The 17,355-nt window shown below is 43.7% G+C and overlaps 1 protein-coding gene across 4 annotated transcripts in view; it reads right to left on the bottom strand.

Moving 5' to 3' along the window:
- The window catches only part of L3MBTL2 (L3MBTL histone methyl-lysine binding protein 2), a 517,603-nt gene that overhangs the window by 357,614 nt on the left and 142,634 nt on the right, over positions 1-17,355 (bottom strand). For all 4 annotated transcript variants that reach the window (XM_044301290.1, XM_044301288.1, XM_044301291.1 and 1 more), the window contains exon 8: positions 2,588-2,676. In XM_044301290.1, coding sequence (XP_044157225.1) covers positions 2,588-2,676 — 89 coding nt within the window. The remainder of the gene's footprint in view (positions 1-2,587; positions 2,677-17,355) is intronic.

Genomic DNA, 17,355 nt, shown 5'->3' with positions numbered 1-17,355 from the left:
AAAAAAAGTCTTATTAGGGTACTTTCACACTAGCGTCGCTGGATTCCTGCAGGCAGTTCCGTCGCCGGATCCGGCAATCTGTATGCAAACGGATGCCATTTGTAAACAAATGTATTGCAATACCGGATCCATCTCTCTGGTTGTCATCTGGAAAAAAGGATCCGGTATTTATTTTTTTAAATATTTTTAAAGGTCTGAGCATGCGCAGACTGCAAACCCGGTTGCGTTTTTCCAGAACACTTAGGGCCAGATCCGGCATTAAAGGGGTTATCCGAGTTATTTTTTTGTTCTTTCTATGTTCCTAACTAAACAAAAGTAACAGCTTTCCAATTAACTCACTTTATCTCCAGTGTCTGGTTTACCTTTTCTGTTCCCTCAGCCAGTAATATATGCTGTGGGCTCACCTGCACTATACAGCGAGGACAAGCTACTAGAGGACAGTTGGCAGATACTGCCCAGCTAAGATCTGGAGGAGACATCCGCCGCTTCCTCCGGTAGGCTGGCAAGTAGTGATGAGGAGAGTGGTGTGGGAGCTGGTTTTGAGAGTGGTCAGGCACCTGGCTCAGAGACCGTTGAGGAGGACATCAGTGACGTGCAGACAGTACTCGATGATGATGTAGCCAATCGCAATTGTGAGCTGGGTGACGAAGGGGCTTCATCATCATTGGGAGAAGAGGGTGGCAGCTTGCGCATGAGGCAGCACCGGAGCCAGCAAGTCAGTAGCATGGCCGGGAGTCAACAAGGTGGCAGCAGTGGTAGATCGGGAGCCATACGTGCCCGAGGAAGACCACCCGCTTTGCAGGAGCCTACTTGCCCGGAAAGTAGTGGCGCAGGGGTTCACGGAAGCAGCGGCCATAACTGTCAGTCAGTGCGGATTGTTGGGTGTATAATCACCTACTCGGCGGTGTAGCAGTTTTTTGTTGAGCCGCCGGAGGTGAACATGGCCATTTGCCAAACCTGTGGACAGAAGGTGAAGTGTGGCAATGGTACAAATCTTGCCACCGTGCTCCTGCATCACGACACTCCTGCTGTGTCACGCTGTTCTACACCTCATTTGCCTTGGGAGGAACTGCTCAGTGTCCTTCATAAAGAAATAGAATCCTGGCTTTCTCCGCAACAACTCAAAATCGCAACCATGGTGACCAACAACGGGAAGAACATGGTGTCGGCGCTGCATCAAGGAGGGCTGAGCCATGTGCCCTGCATGACGCACATGTTCAATCTGGTTGTCAAGTGGTTCCTGAAGTCTTCCACCCATCTGCAAGACATCCTAAAAATGGCCAGGAAACTTTGAATGCACTTCAGCCACTCGTACACCGCCAAGCACACCCTCCTTGAGCTGTAGCGGCAGAACGGAAAGTGGACAGAAGTACTCCGCTGTGTAACTTTGATGTCTAAGCCAGTTCTACTTTACAACTTTAATAAATGACTTCCTTTATGATTATCCTGCGAGTGTTGAGCAGACTACATGTCTAATCAGCTCACACCTTAATTATTTATCTGCCCGAGATAGAACTGCATGCAATCTGGTGTAGCTTTCAGATGTAATGTGTACCAGAAATTGTTAAAAAAGTGCAACTTTTGGAGCGCAAAACGGTATTTGCACATAATTTTTTGATTTGCACACTAGTTTTCTGGCATACAAGCTTACTACATACCCCCATGGTTTGTAGAGGTCAGTGTAGAGGAACTGAAGCTGCACAGGGCCCTAAAGCTCAGCGCTACGGAAAACCTTTAGGCTGAACTGGAATGCTAAATGTAAACCAGACCTTCCTGTCCAGAAATCTGGGCAGGACCACCCCAATTGCTGTTTTGGCTTAATGGACACCAGCGGCGTAACTACAGAAGGGTAGCAAATTTTTGTATGTTCTGCCCCCTGCAACCCCTTCTCTGGCGGCAAGTTAAGACCACCCACACTCGCCATATAACCCCCTACATACTCAGTAGCTGTATTTCTTTAGTGCCCCTTTCACAGTAGTTATGCCTCTTAGTGAATGCCCACAATAGAAATGCTCTCTTAGACCCCCCCCACACAGTCCTTTGTAGTGTTAATAAATTAAAAACATTAATACTCACCTAGCCTGTTCCTCGATTAATGGGAGACATCCAGCTCTCTCCAACAGATGCAATGCAGTGATACCATTGTGCCTCAGAGTGCACAAGGCGGGGAATGATCCTTGGCCCATGCCCTCTTTTATTCAGCCAAGCAAACGTGATGATGTCACTACATTGTGCCCGCTGGAGAGGGCACGTGCCAAAAATAAGGCATGGGCCATAATGGATGACAGACATCCTTTAGCGCCTAGGTCACTCTGCCACTAGAAGTAGTTTCGCCCCTTGTAAGCACAAATTTGCACAGACACACTCTAAAATTTTGTAGAAGGCCAGGCCAGAAGAGTGGAGGCTATTATAGCAAAGGGAACCCAACTCCATATTAGGTTTTAAAATTGAATATCTAACAAGCTCATAGAGATGTGATGGTCAAGTCTACTGGATATTTCTCCATATAGTGTAGTGCTGTGTATCATGGGAGCAGCAAATAGTTAAGGCTGATGGCTAATATTCTTTGTATGGAAGCGGTGCTTACCTTAACATGGAACTCTGCTGGAATAGTCCTAGACCCAGCCAGCTGTTTCATCAGGAATTCTTTCCAATTATCATATTGTGCCTGGATAACTACATAATGAAAATATATATTAAATATTATTTCAGAAAGACACTATTGATTTCAAACACAATAAGTAGACCAATAATAATTTTAAGCAATTGCAGCACAAACCTGGTACTTGGGTTCAAAAGCATTGGCAAAAAACTTTTATTGCAGGTCACGGCAATGTGTGGCAGCTAATATGTATAGGCAGCTAAGAAGGTATGTACACTTTTTTTTCTTGTTCATTTATTTGCTAAAAGCAAAATGTACCCCTTCCTGAAAATGGACATACTGTAATTCTACATCCACTTTTTTGTGTTGCAGTCCTGCAAATGAGCGTATAGTTATATCTGATGGTTAGCATGGGCTGTAACTGTATCAACCCCCAGAATAAAGGAAATAGATTATTTATGCTGCAAGGTAAACAGGGAAATTTTTGGGGGCCATTGAAACTTACAACTGATCCCGCAAAAAAAGAACAAGCCCTGATACATCTACATGAATGATTGATTATGTGGGGAAACTACTGTAAATATTTAAAGGGATTTTTCCTTGGAATATCGATTTGTAAGCAAGTGCCTGCAGCCAGGCCTAGGAAATAGATAATTCATACTTACCTGCTCTACGCCGCTCTGGTCCTCCATTTTGCCTCAATCGTCCGGGCCCTGTGCTGTTTACATCCGGCAGTGGATGGACATGGTCACATGCACCACTCCAGCCAACGACTGGCTTCAGATGTGACATGCTGCTTGTGGCCACATCAACGCTGAAGCCAGTCATTGTTTGGGGCAGGGCATGTGATCATGTCCATGCCCTGCCAGATGTAAATACTGTAGGGACTGGAAGATTGAGAAAGCAAAGGCAGCGCAGAGAACCGGAGCGGCATAAAGCAGGTAATTATGTTTTTTTTTATTTCTAGGGGCAGGCTGCAGACACTTGCTTAAAACTAAATATTATGGAAAACCCCTTTAATTATTATATAATGATGATTCATACTTTGTACCACATAACTTCAATAGGAGTCAGGTTTTGTATCATGGAATACCCTTTAACATCTTGATATGTCTATATGTCAGGGTGAGAAGTTCCTATACTGCGACATACATTTACGGCACAGGCATGACAAGGGCATAGAGATGTGTGCGCCCCTTCGGCAGCAGGAGCTGACTAATATAAAGCTGGCCTCCCAATACAACGCTGGGAATCGAGCTAGCTCCGGTCATCACCATTTAACCTCTTGAATGCCATGATCAATAGCAAATTCCTCTGTCATGCCATCCCTCCCCCACCTTACAACAGAAGTCTGTGGTGCAGATAGCTTTAGGGAGCCCTAAAAATTCCCTCCATGTCTGCCAAATACAGAAGCCTATTAAGCCATTAAAGTACTAAAAAGTAGATATAATACACTGAATGAAATATGTAGTGCAGTGTACTGAGCAAGCAATCACAGGATCGCAAATTCAGGTTCCCCTAATATATAGATGTTATATAGAGTATAGATTCTTCTTCCTATTCGCTTCAATGGGAGGGAGAATCTGTAACTACACCTGCTTGCCAATGCAATGTCGACCGTGAGATGGTAAACAGTGAAGAGAACACAGAGCTTGTACGACTGCTGTGTTCTCTTCAAACAGTTAATGCCGGCAGTCGGGACCTGCCGATTCTTGAGAATAGGTCATTAATATAGGAAAAGCAGAGAACCTCTTCAGAATAAAACATGAGTTATTTTGGGGGGGGGGGGAACAACAAAATTGGCATCAAGGTGTCTGTAACAATCCATATAAACTTAATCATGTTATTTAAAGCGGTATCTGATTGGTGGGGTCTAACTCCTGGCAATTTTCTGCTGTTGGAACAGCAAGCACAGCCGCTATACCAGGGATCAGCAATCTTCGGCACTCCAGATGTTCGGAAACTAACTCCCAGAATGCTCCATTCACTTCTGTTGGAGCTGTGAGAACAGCTGAGCAGTTTGCATGCTGGGAGTTGTAGTTTCACAGCAGCTGGAGTGCCGAAGGTTGCTGATCCCAACACTATACAATGCTGATCATCAAGGATGCCAATAACAGAACCCCCACCAATGAGATATTGTACCATTAAAGGGCTTCTGTCACCCCACTAAACTGTTTTTTTTTTTTTTTTTTTTTTTGTGTACTTATAATCCCTATACTGCAATTTATCCATGCATAATGTAATTAATCATTTTGGTTCAGTAGATTCTGCTAAAAACATACTTTTATAAAATGCTAATTACCTGTCTACCAGCAAGTAGGACGGCTACCTGCTGGTAGCAGCCGCATCCTCCTATCCTAAAGATGCCCCCTCCGCATGTTGATTGACAGGGCCAGCGAACGCGATTGTCCTCTGGCTGGCCCTGTCTTCCAGCGATGTCGGCGTCTTCTCTTCCGGGTGTACTTGATGACGTCATCGGCGCAGGCGCATTGAGGATGGAGCGGCTGAGCGAGCAAGCGGCCGCCTCTCAGTGCGCCTGCGCCGACTGAATACCGTTACGGTGCAGGCGCGAGATCTTGATAGCAGACAAGGCCAGCCAGAGGACAATCGCGTTCGCTGGCCCTGTCAATCAACATGCGGAGGGGGCGTCTTTAGGATAGGAGGATGCCGCCCTACTTGCTGGTAGACAGGTAATTAGCATATCATAAAAGTACGTTGTTAGCAGAATCTACTGAACCAAAGTGATTAATTACATTATGTATGGATAAATTGCAGTATAGGGATTATAAGTACACAAAAAATAATAATATAGTTTAGTGGGGTGACAGAAGCTCTTTAAAAACTACAGGTTGTCTAAAAAAAAAAAAAAAAAAAAGCCCTAACCTAGTCCTTTCAACAGAAAAGTAAAAAGGTTAAAAGGCTTTAGATTCCAGAATATAAAAAGGGATTTTTGTCTTAAGTGCACAGTAAAACATAAACTATACAAAAAAACATAAAATATAAAAATAGACATAGATTTGGTACATAGATAATCACATCAACTCACAGAATAATGTTAACATGTTAATTACACCACTTGGTGAACTGCGCAAAAAAATTCCCAAATATAATATATAAAGCTGAGTGTGTGTGTGTCCACTAAAGAAATCCGCACCGTCGCATTTACAATCATGAAATTTGGCACACAGGTACATCAGGTGTCCGGGAAGGTTTCAGAACAGATCTCAGCTCTCTAGGACATACCGTTCCTGAGATATTCCCAAAAAATGCATTAGCCAATAGAAGCTTGGTCACATGACCCTTATCAGCCAACAGAAGCTCACAGGTCCCCCAGTCTCCACATACAGAGTTTTACTCCAGGTTTCCATAACATCCCAGCCATTTATCTTCACTGCTGTAGGTGAGTTTTAAAGGAAATCTGTCACCAGGATAATTGCTATTGAAATAAAGCCATGGCCTAATAGCACTTAGTAACTTATTTCAAGATGTGCCTTTGTTCCAGCAATAGATGTTTTTATCCTCTGAAAATCCAGTGTATTTGATATGCAAATGAGCCAGTAAGGTGCCCAGAGGGGCATCACTTTTGCAAATAGGCGCCCAGACAAGCCCCCTGCCACAATGTGTCCACCCTCAAAAGACTTAAAATCCCGCACACATGCCCGCTAAGTCACGCCCCTGACCTAGTTAGTAGGCCAAGCCCCTCCCACTCCTGAGCTGATTGGGATTGAAAAAATGAAGGTAGAAATCAACTTCTGTCAGCTGCAGGGATGGGAGGGAGGGTGACTTTCTCCCTGCAGCTCACACTCACTTAGGCTCCACTACACTTAGGCTCTATTCAGATGTCCATAGTGCATTGCGGATCTGCAAGACACCCAGCCGGCACCCCCATAGAAATGCCTGTTCTTGTCTGCAATTGCGAACAAGAATAGGACGTGCTCTATTTTTTTCCAGAGCTGCAGACCGAAAGATCAGGGTCGCGCTCCAAAAATGCAGATGCGGACAGCACACTGTGTGCTGTCCGCATCTCTTCCGGCCCCATAGAGAATGAATGGGTCCTCATCTGTTCCGCATAATTGCGGAATGGATGCGGGCCCATTCTACAGACCTGTGAATGGACCCTTAGAGTGAGCTATTCAAAAGGACACACCCCTGATCTGGTTAGGCCATGTCCCCTCCCACTCCTCAGCCGAAATAGCGAAATAGCGGAAGGACAGATCCGACAGGGTGAACAGCCTGTCGGATCCGTCCTGCCGCAAGTGTGAAAGTAACATAAGGCCTCTTTCACACGGGCGTCACTAATTTAGTCCGGATGCGTTCAGTGAAAAGCGTGCGATTTTTTCATGCGAGTGCTGTCAGTTTAGTATGCGATTGCGTTGCGTTCTTGCATTTTTCCCGTGCATGTGACATGTGGATGGCATGCGCTTTTCATGCGTGTGAAAAAAAAAAAAAAGATCCATCAACTACATTCACCTGTAGCTTCAAACACAATATAAATACCCCCAACATGCAGTGTTTTGTTGGACAGCTCCATTTTTTTGTGTGGTTGGTGTGTGTGTTTGTTATTGGATTATCCTTTGCAGGATGTCCACTTTCACCCTGTCATCAACTGACCATGTCTTTTTGCACTGGTATCCCGTTGTTTTGGGGAGCAGCCAGAAATGATTGAGGAGCCGCGGAGGAAGCGTATGTGGGTGCATCCTATACTTTCGCAGCGGGCCAGCAAAAGTCTCTTTGTTGGCTTGTACGCTGAGCTCCGTGCGCTCCCGCCAAAGTCCTTCAATTATTGCCGCATGTCGGTGTCTACGTTTGAGCTGCTGTTGGAGGAATTGAGGCCTTCATTAACCACTTCCCATCTGGGCCATTTGCCCCCTTCCTGACCAGGCCTAATTTTGCAAAACTGACATATCTCACTTTATGTGGTAATAACTTTGGAACGCCTTTTTTTATCCAAGTCATTCATAGATTGTTTTCTCGTGACACATTGTACTTCATGATAGTCATAAATTTGATAATTTCAAAATATTTCACCTTTATTTATGAAAAAATCCCAAATTTACCCAAAAATTTGAAAAATTCGCAATTTTCTAAATTTCAATTTCTCTGCTTTTAAAACAGAAAGTGATACCTCATAAAATATTTATTACTTAACATTCCCCATATGTCTACTTTATGTTGGCATCATTTTGGAAATGTCATTTTATTTTTTTAGGACGTTAGAAGGCTTAGAAGTTTAGAAGCAATTCTTCAAATTTTTAAGAAAATTGCCAAAACCCACTTTATAAGGACCAGTTCAGGTCTGAAGTCACTTTGTGGGGCCTACATAGTGGATACCCCCATAAATGACCCCATTGTAGAAACGACACCCCTCAAGGTATTCAAAACAGATTTTACAAACTTTGTTAACCCTTTATGCGTTCCACAAGAATTAAAGGAAAATGGAGATCAAATTTTTTAATTTCACTTTTTTGGAAGATTTTCCATTTTAATCCAATTTTTTCTTTAACACATCGATGGTTAACAGCCAAACAAAACTCAATATTTAATACCCAGATTCTGCGGTTTACAGAAACACCCCACATGTGTTCATAAACTGCTGTATGGGCACACGGCAGGGCGCAGAAGAAAAGGAACTCCACATGGTTTTTAGATGCCATGTCCCATTTGAAGCCCCCTGATGCACCCTTACAGTAGAAACTCCCAAGAAGTGACCCCATTTCAGAAACTAGGGGATAAGGTGTCAGTTTTATTAGTACTATTTTAGGGTACATATGATTTTTTGATCATTCATAATAACACTTTATGGGGCATGGTGACCAAAAAATTGGTTGTTTTAGCACAGTTTCTATTTATTTATTTATTTTTACAGCGTTCACCTGAGGGGTTCAGTCAAGTGACATTTTTATAGAGCAGATTGTTACGGACGTGGCGATACCTAATATGTATACTTTTTCTCATTTATTAAAGTTTTACACAATAATAGCATTTTTGAAACAAAAAAATTATGTTTTAATGTGTCCATGTTCTGAGAGCTATAGTTTTTTTTATTTTTTTGAGAGATTTTCTTATGTAGGGGCTCATTTTTTGCGGGATGAGGTGACGGTTTTATTGGTACCATTTTGTGGGACATACGCATTTTGATCACTTGGTGTTGCACCTTTTGTGATGCAAGATGACAAAAATTGCTTGTTTTGACACAGTTTTTTTTTTTTTAACGGTGTTCATCTGAGGGGTTAGGTCATGTGATATTTTTATAGAGCTGGTTTTTACGGACGCGGCAATACCAAATATGTCTATTTTATTTTATTTTTTCTATTTTAAATTTTTTTTTTATTCCTTACTTGGGGACTTTTTTTTTTTTTTACATATGAAACCTTTTTTATTTTATTTTTTCAACCCTTTATTTTTTTTTTTTTACACTTTTCGTCCCCCATAAGGTCATACAAGACCTCTGGGGGACATTTGCTTTATTTTTTCACTGTTGATTTCTCCTGTAACTGGGGCTGACATAGTAGCCCCAGTTACAGAAGAAATGCACCCCCCAGAGAGGCTGTACAGCATGATTCTGCGCTGTACAGCCTCAGAGCAGGGCTGATCGAGGTCTCTGAAAGACCTCACACAGCTCCTGCACTCTCCGGTCCCGGTGGTCACATGACAGCGCTGTGTCTGCAGCGATCCGGAAGGCAGGGACACCTGGGAACTGTCCCTGCCTTATCTCTGGGTTGCCCTGCTGTCACTGACAGCGGGCAACCCGATCAGCAGCTGCACGATTAGCGTGCAGCTGCTGTTTCTGAAAGGACGTTTTAAAACGTGCTTTCAGAAATAGAGGTCCACCCATAGGACGTTTATATCCTATGGGCGGACGGAAAGTGGTTAACTTTCCAGGACACCAATATCCGGCGGAGTGTGTCCCCAGAGGAACGTCTTATTATTACTTTAAGGTAAGACTATATATTCTCTGACTAATACTTGAATGACACCCTGTATTCAAATAAATAGTTGTTTGGTCAATGGCCTATGTCTTCTAAACCCAGTTCTGCAGGGGTTAATAATTCAAATGCAGCCTGTAATGATGAGGACACTTCACCTGTGTGTATATGTTAATTGTCTAGAACTTTATGAAGCTAAATGCTATTCCTTATTTAGTTTTATCTAAGAATATAAAGCATAGCTTTAAAATATACCACTATGTACTTGTTTCATTTATACTTACCAGCCACATTCCCATTAAATAATGTCAAGTAATGTGCTTGATTTATAAACATATGCTATAATAGTGTTTATAATATAAATATAATTATATATTTTTTTTTCCTTTTCAGATATCTGGCGACTGGAAATTCTTTTTCGTCTTTACATTTAGATTTTCAAATGGGCACCTCCACAATTGCTGGCGTGGTACGGGCTACATGTTCCGCCATTTGGTTGACACTGAAGGCTTCAGTGCTGCCACAACCAACCAGGCAGCAGTGGCTTGATATACTGTAGCCCATGGCTTCCAGGGGAGGGCTCAATTCCCAAATTGTATTGGTGGCCCTTGACGGGAAGCACATATGGGTTAAGAAGCCACCAAACTCAGGGTCCCAATACTATAATTATAAGGAATTTTTCTCTGTAGTTTTGTTGGCCTTGGCTGACACAAACTACAGGTTTATGATTGTAGATATTGGGTACTATGGAAGTTCTGCAGATGCTCGCATCTTCAGGGCTTCCAGAATGGGTCGCTGGCTTCAGTCCAACCAAAGGGACGTACGACAGCCAGCAAACCTTCCTGGCTCTACTGGGCCACCAGCGCCTTATCTGGTTGTAGGGGACGAGGGATTTGCCCTTTCTAGCCACCTGATGCGTCCTTTTCCTCGACCCGGTTTGGATGCCAAGAGGCGCAATCTTAATTATCTGTTAAGTAGAGCCAGAAGCTTTGTGGAGTGCACATTCAGTTTTTTTTCTAATAAATGGCGGGTTTTCCAGTCGGCAATACAGCTGGCACCACAAAATGTAAATGTGGTCATCAAGGCGTGCGTAGTGCTGCATAACTACATACGCACCTATGAGGCCACACCTGATGAAGACGCCCAAGTCTACAGTACACCATCAGCAAGAGACACTTTACTACTCGGACGATCTGGATCTGCTGGACTGAGAGTGCGGGAATTATTTTCAGATTATTTTATGTCCCCTATCGGTTCTTTTCCTTTTCAACAGTAGTCCTCTATTCATGGACATTGTGTTTGCCAGTAGGGCTGCACGATATGGGAATTTTGTGCGATTGCGATTAGGGCCCTAAAAATTGCGATAACGGTATGCGATGCAATATTTTAAGGGAATTGTGCTAGAGGTCGATTTGCTTGGATTTTCAAGGCATAGCGGCCGGCGATACATCCGTGTCAACCACGTAAAAAGTCAACCATAGCTTTATAAGGCGCACTGCCATTTTCCCCCCAATTTTGGGGGGGGGGGGGGGAAGTTTGTCTTATAAAGCGAAAAATATGGTAATATAATTGCAGCATTTTTGGGTCGGCCAATTGGCGATTGCGATATGGCGATTAATTGCGATTGCTTTGGCGATATATTGTGCAGGCCTATTTGCCAGTATATTTTCCTAACCTGGATGGTTTGAGTTTAGTTTTTCTTTTTTTGTTTAGGGACTCGCAAGATAATGAGGACCCTTGACGTGGGTTGCGAGCTTACATATTTTGCGTACACATAGTTTATTCAACACAGTATGTGAAATATGTACCAATACCTACCGTATTTTTCGCCGTATAAGACGCACTTTTTCTCCCCCCAAAATGTGTGCGCAAAATATGTGTTATACGGCGAATGCTGTCAGTTTTACATCGCAAGCTGTGATGTAAAGCGAGCGGGGACTCGGGGAGGGACTGGGAGGAGGAGCTGGGGCCGGCAATAGCGGCGGGGCGGTGCAGTCACTGTACTATAGCCCCGCCCCCGCCGCTCCAGTATACTAATATAATATGTCATATTCAATTAATGGTTATTAAATATGCCCCTTTATGCCTAATAGTACCTTAAATCCTAAGCGCTTCAGTAGTATGCAGGCCGGGCAGGCGGCAGCGTAACTCCCTGATGTCACGTGCCTGCGCCACCTACTTTATGAATGAAGCAGGCGGCGCAGGCAAGTGACGTCAGAGAGTGACGCGCCGCGCCGGCCGCCCGGCCTGCCGGCATTGTACTGAAGCGCTTAGGATTTAAGGTACTATTAGGAATAAAGAGGCATATTTAATAACTATTAATTGAATAAGACATATTATATTAGTATACTGGAGCGGCGGGGGATCTGTGGATGGCACAGTTATGGGCTCGGAGGGTCTGTGGATGACACATGCATAACAGTGCCATCCACAGATCCCCCCCCCCCCCCCCTGTAACAGTGCAAGCCACAGATCCCCCTGTAACAGTGCAAGCCACAGATCCCCCCCATAACAGAGTCCGTCATCCACAGTTCCCCCATAACAGTGTCCATCATCCACAGATCCCCCCATAACAGTGTCCGTCATCCACAGATCCCCCCATAAGTGTCCGTCATCCACAGATCCCCCCATAACAGTGTCCGTCATCCACAGATCCCCAGTAATAGTGCCATCCACAGACCACCATTAGTTCCAAACACACAGCACACCTTTTGGTTAAAAATATTTTTTTTCCTATTTTCCTCCCCAAAAACCTAGGTGCGTCTTATACGCCGGTGTGTCTTATACAGCGAAAAATACGGTAATTTATATATATCAGAAATTTGTTTACCAAAGGAATGCATGTTTTTAATTTTCTAAATTTGTCAAGTATAAGTGGGTCTCATTCTCATTAGTAACAAAATATGAGTATGAGTATATGTGTAATAGCGAATAAAATCCATGAGAAAAGCTGTTTATATTGTTACTTTGAGTACATTTTGGTATGTCTAACATGTTATGTATATATACAGTACAGACCAAAAGTTTGGACACACCTTCTCATTCAAAGAGTTTTCTTTATTTTCATGACTATGAAAATTGTAGATTTCACACTGAAGGCATCAAAACTATGAATTAACACATGCCAAGAGTGTCAAGAGTGTGCAAAGCAGTAATCAAAGCAAAAGGTGGCTACTTTAAAGAACCTAGAATATGACATATTTTCAGTTGTTTCACACTTTTTTGTTATGTATATAATTCCACATGTGTTAATTCATAGTTTTGATGCCTTCAGTGTGAATCTACAATTTTCATAGTCATGAAAATAAAGAAAACTCTTTGAATGAAAAGGTGTGTCCAAACTTTTGGTCTGTACTGTATGTAATAAAGCATGATGTTTTCTAAACATTTTAATCTATGACCTGAAAATCCAATACATTAATGTGTGTTTACTGATTGTGATTAAAAAAATTAAAATGTATGGATCTTTTGTGGCTAATGATGTTTTACACAAAGCATAAATCTATATTGTATTGTGTGCGCTGCTGCAACATAAACACAAATGTGAACAATTTTAAACTTGAAAAATAAAAGTGTTTTATTGCACACTATATTCAAATATACTCTGGGTTTTAAAAATTTAATACTCAGTAAACCAAAAAATAATAAATTAACATAACGCCTTGATGGCGACGAGGGTGCCTGATAAGAAGGTCCAGAAAATTGTTGTTGGGAGGGGGCCCAGAGTATTGGCTAGGCCCTGGTTGACTGGACGATGGGCCCTGCTGACTATAGATAGGTTTCCCCTGATACTGAGGCACATATGGCGCAATTGGTGGCCCATACTGATCCCTTTTGGGAGGAAAGTGTTGGGGGCCCTGTGAGGGCTAACTGGGGGGTGGTGGGGGATAAACATGTTCCCATGGCAGCGCAGGCTTTCGAGCGCATCATACATTTCTGTTGGCTCTTGTGGGCGATTTGCTACCTCCAGAACGATTTCAAGAGCAGTTTGCGTTCTCAAAACTCAATCTGGATGTAGCTGACGCATAAAATGGGCCAAACTACGGGCAAACATGTCATGATGAACCTCCTGCCATGCTCTAAATAAATATTCTAGAACTTGCATATTAATGTTGGAGTTGGCAGGAGGCATTGCCCGTCGTCTGGCCCTGCTGGGTAGAGCCAGAGGGGAGGTGGGGAAATGGGCACCAGATGCTGCAGGAGGCCTTGATGGTGCTGTGCTTGGTCCTGGTCCACTATCATGCTGTGCTAATGTCGTGTCCTCCTCACATGCACTTGAATGGTGCGGGGCCGACTCCTCACCTTTATCCTCTAGGTTGTCCTCAGTTCTACAAAATTAATAAAATAAAAAAACATATAATGTAAATAAAGTAGTGAAATTACAACATAAGTACAGATGTAGCAGGAATAACACACACTCTTTAACTTGATTGTCAATAATCATCATGTTATCTTTAAGTAAAATGCCTAGAAAAGATATTGCATAATGCATTTAGTTAACATCACGTCTCATAAAGCATGTGTGTTTACCCTGCTACAGCTGTAACCTAGATGTCCATACCATAAATACAACTCCAATGACCATTTCAGTCTCAGTAAAATGAACTTACGGACGCAGATCCATGACATCGCTTATATTAGGGGGGGGGGGGGGGCGCACTGCGCCACCAATGTTTATTATACTGGGGGGGGGGGGGGCGCCACCAATGAAGATAACTGACCTGTTAATACAAATACAGGAGGCGGGTGACCTCTGACAGGGAGCTGCGATTAGCATAAGTTAATTTTGATTCCGGCGCCCGCCTCCTGTATTTGTATTAACAGGTCAGTTATCTTCATTGGTGGCGCAGTGGCCACAGCCCCTCCCCTCCTCCTCCCGTCCCAGCGGCAGCACAGGGGGGGAGGGTGAGACTCCTCCACTGCGCTGCTGAGAAGAACATCGGCAGAGCTGCGGCAGCGGGTATAGTCGCAATTGGCGACAAGACTAAAAAGTCTTGTCGCCATTTGTAAATTCTAAGTCGCATTGGCGACCATTTTGGTCGCCATCTGGAGCCCTGATACTAGGAACAATAACGTATAACTACGACTATATACTAGGAACACTAAAGTATAACTACGACTATATACTAGGGACACTAACGTATAACTACGACTATATACTAGGGAGTACCGAAAGGCTCAAACATGTATACATTGTGTACTTACTTAAATTCTTTCGACTTTGGCCTTTCGTCTTTTCCCAGATTGGGGCAAAAAGATCCTGGGTAACCTCTACCCAGGTGGCGTCCTTTTTACTCCTGGTACTCCCCATACCGAAGATCCCAGATGCAGAGCCTGTCCTGCACCAGGACAATGAGCTTTCAAACGTCCATGACGTGTGGTGTTTTGGGCATTTTTCTCAGTTTTGGGCTCCGCAAGGGTTGAAAAGTTGATGCTGCTAACTTTCTCACTTTTGTTCAGGCTCAAAACAGACACAGAGAAACGCCTACTTCCTGTCTTCAAATCCCATGAGTGTTGCTAAGTTACTTGCGTGAAAAACGCAACGCAACTCAGTACATCCGGATGCAATGCGTTTTTCACGCAGCCCCATTCACTTCTATGGGGGCTGCGTTGCGTGAAAAACGCAGAATATAGACCCTGCTGCGATTATCACGCAAGGCAGAAGTGATGCGTGAAAAACAACGCTCATGTGCACAGCCCCATAGAAATGAATGGGTCAGGATTCAGTGAGGGTGCAATGTGTTCAACTCGCGCATTGCACCCGCACGGAAAACTCGCCCATGTGAAAGGGGCCTAAGAGTGAGCTGTTCAAAAGGACACGCCCACAATCCATTAAAGGCCACTGTTAAGGGGGCGGGCCCCTGTGGAGGTCACTGTCAAGGGGGTGGTATGCTGTGAAAGTCACTGTTAAAGGGGAAGGCTGCTGTAAAGGTCAAAGGTAAGGGGGTGGGCTGCTGTGGAGGTCCAATTTTAAAGGGACGGGGCACTGTGGGGGGGGCAGTTTTAAGGGGTGGGAGGCTGTGGAAGTCACTGTTTTGGCGGCAGGGTGCTGTAGATGTCACTGCTATAGTGGATACTGTTGATATCTTTTAACGACACACACAAACATTAAATGAAATAGATTAAATATACCCGAGTGAAGCCGGGTCCTTAAGCTAGTTGCTAATAAAGGAATAAATAATGAAAATAAAAACCCTCACACAACTCCATCAACAGCAGTGGTGGTGGGTTCTGGAGAAGCATAGGTGAGTTGATTTATTTATTTTTTGTCTGATATTTAAGGTCTGAATAACATTGGGGGTCTACCTAACCATGACGGGTTGATCTAAGGTCTGATTGGGGGGTCCAAGCTGAGTATAAATTAACGTTGGAGGTCATATCTGCAGTCTGATTAACATTGGGGCTCTAAGCTGAGGTCTGATTAAAAAAAAAATTCTTATTTTCCTCCTGTAAAAACTAGGTGCGTCTCATAGACAAACACAACTTATAGAGTGAAAAATACACTGCCCAGCGAGTGCTGTGAAAAAACGACAAAAATGCAATTTTTGTTCACGCAGTCTCCTAAAAAATGTAATGGAAAGTGATAAAGTAAAATGTGCCGCAAGCCAGCAAAGAAGGCAATATGGACATCACAATTCATTAAGTGCCTTGTGTTAACTTTCTCACCATGATAAAGGCCATTTGCTGAAGTGAGACAGCCCCTTTTTAAAGGGGTTGTCTCATCATGGACAATGGGGGCGTATCGGTAGGATATGCCCCCATTGTCTTATATGTGCGGGTCCCACCGCTGGTACCGGCACCTATATCGAGAACGGAGCCCCGCAAGTGAAGGAGGGCGCACAGCGCATGCGTAGCCGTCGCCATTCACTTGAGCGGTATGCTCCCATTCACTTCTATGGGGAGCCGGCTTGGTGGTGGCCGGACCGGAATCCTCTAGCCACCACTTTGCGGGGCACAGTTCTCTATATAGGTGCGGGTCCCAGTGGTGGGACCAGCACCTATAAGACAATGGGGGCATATCTTAGAAATATGCCCCCATTGTCTATGATGAGAAAACCCCTTTAAGGCTCACAGAATATAGTAATACATAAACAAATTTTCCTAAAAGAATTAAAGGGGTATTCTCATCTTGCTTTGCATTTCAAGTCCAGAAATGCTGCAGGCCATGGTAGCAAGCTTAGGCCATGTAGACTGCTCAGAGTAGCAAGAGCAACATGCGACCTGGCATTTTCCTTTTGAAAACCAGCTCCTGGGACACATTCTAGAGAAACGGCCGTACCACCAGTTCCAAAACCAATTCACTGTTAGTGTATTTGAATTGAAGACTAGAGGAGTCTGACTATCGTACATTCCCTTAAGGTCTCTTCATGGTGTTGCCCAAGTTGTCTCCAGACCAATCTCTGGCTATGATTGCATCGGAGAAGGTGGGCCTCATTGCTGAAGAGGATAGACCTCCAATTGACCCTCCATTGAAGTCTTTCTGTGCACCATGATAACCTTTGAGAACGATTGTATGAGGTAAATAGAACACTTGTAGCTGTAGCAAACACTGTTTGCCACCCTAGGCTTGGGATGCCTAGGGTGGCAAATTTCACTTGCAGTACATCCAATTTCACTTGCAATACAGGATGGATCACTATGCGCCATTCTTTTAGTCAGACGATCCGTCCATGCAGAGATTCGCCTATGTGCACCTCTTGCTGTAATTCCAGTTCGTCACTGTTCTCCCAACCACCAGGACATGCAATGTTGAGCATTGCTGACGTCTCAGCCTAGGCATATAGGGAGATATTTATCAAACTGGTGTAAAGTAGAACTAGCTTAGTT

This window comes from Bufo gargarizans, chromosome 7 (assembly GCF_014858855.1).
Source record: "Bufo gargarizans isolate SCDJY-AF-19 chromosome 7, ASM1485885v1, whole genome shotgun sequence".
Taxonomy (NCBI): Eukaryota; Metazoa; Chordata; class Amphibia; order Anura; family Bufonidae; genus Bufo; species Bufo gargarizans.
Note: the sequence above shows the minus strand (reverse complement) of the source record. Positions and strands in the feature narration are given on the sequence as shown.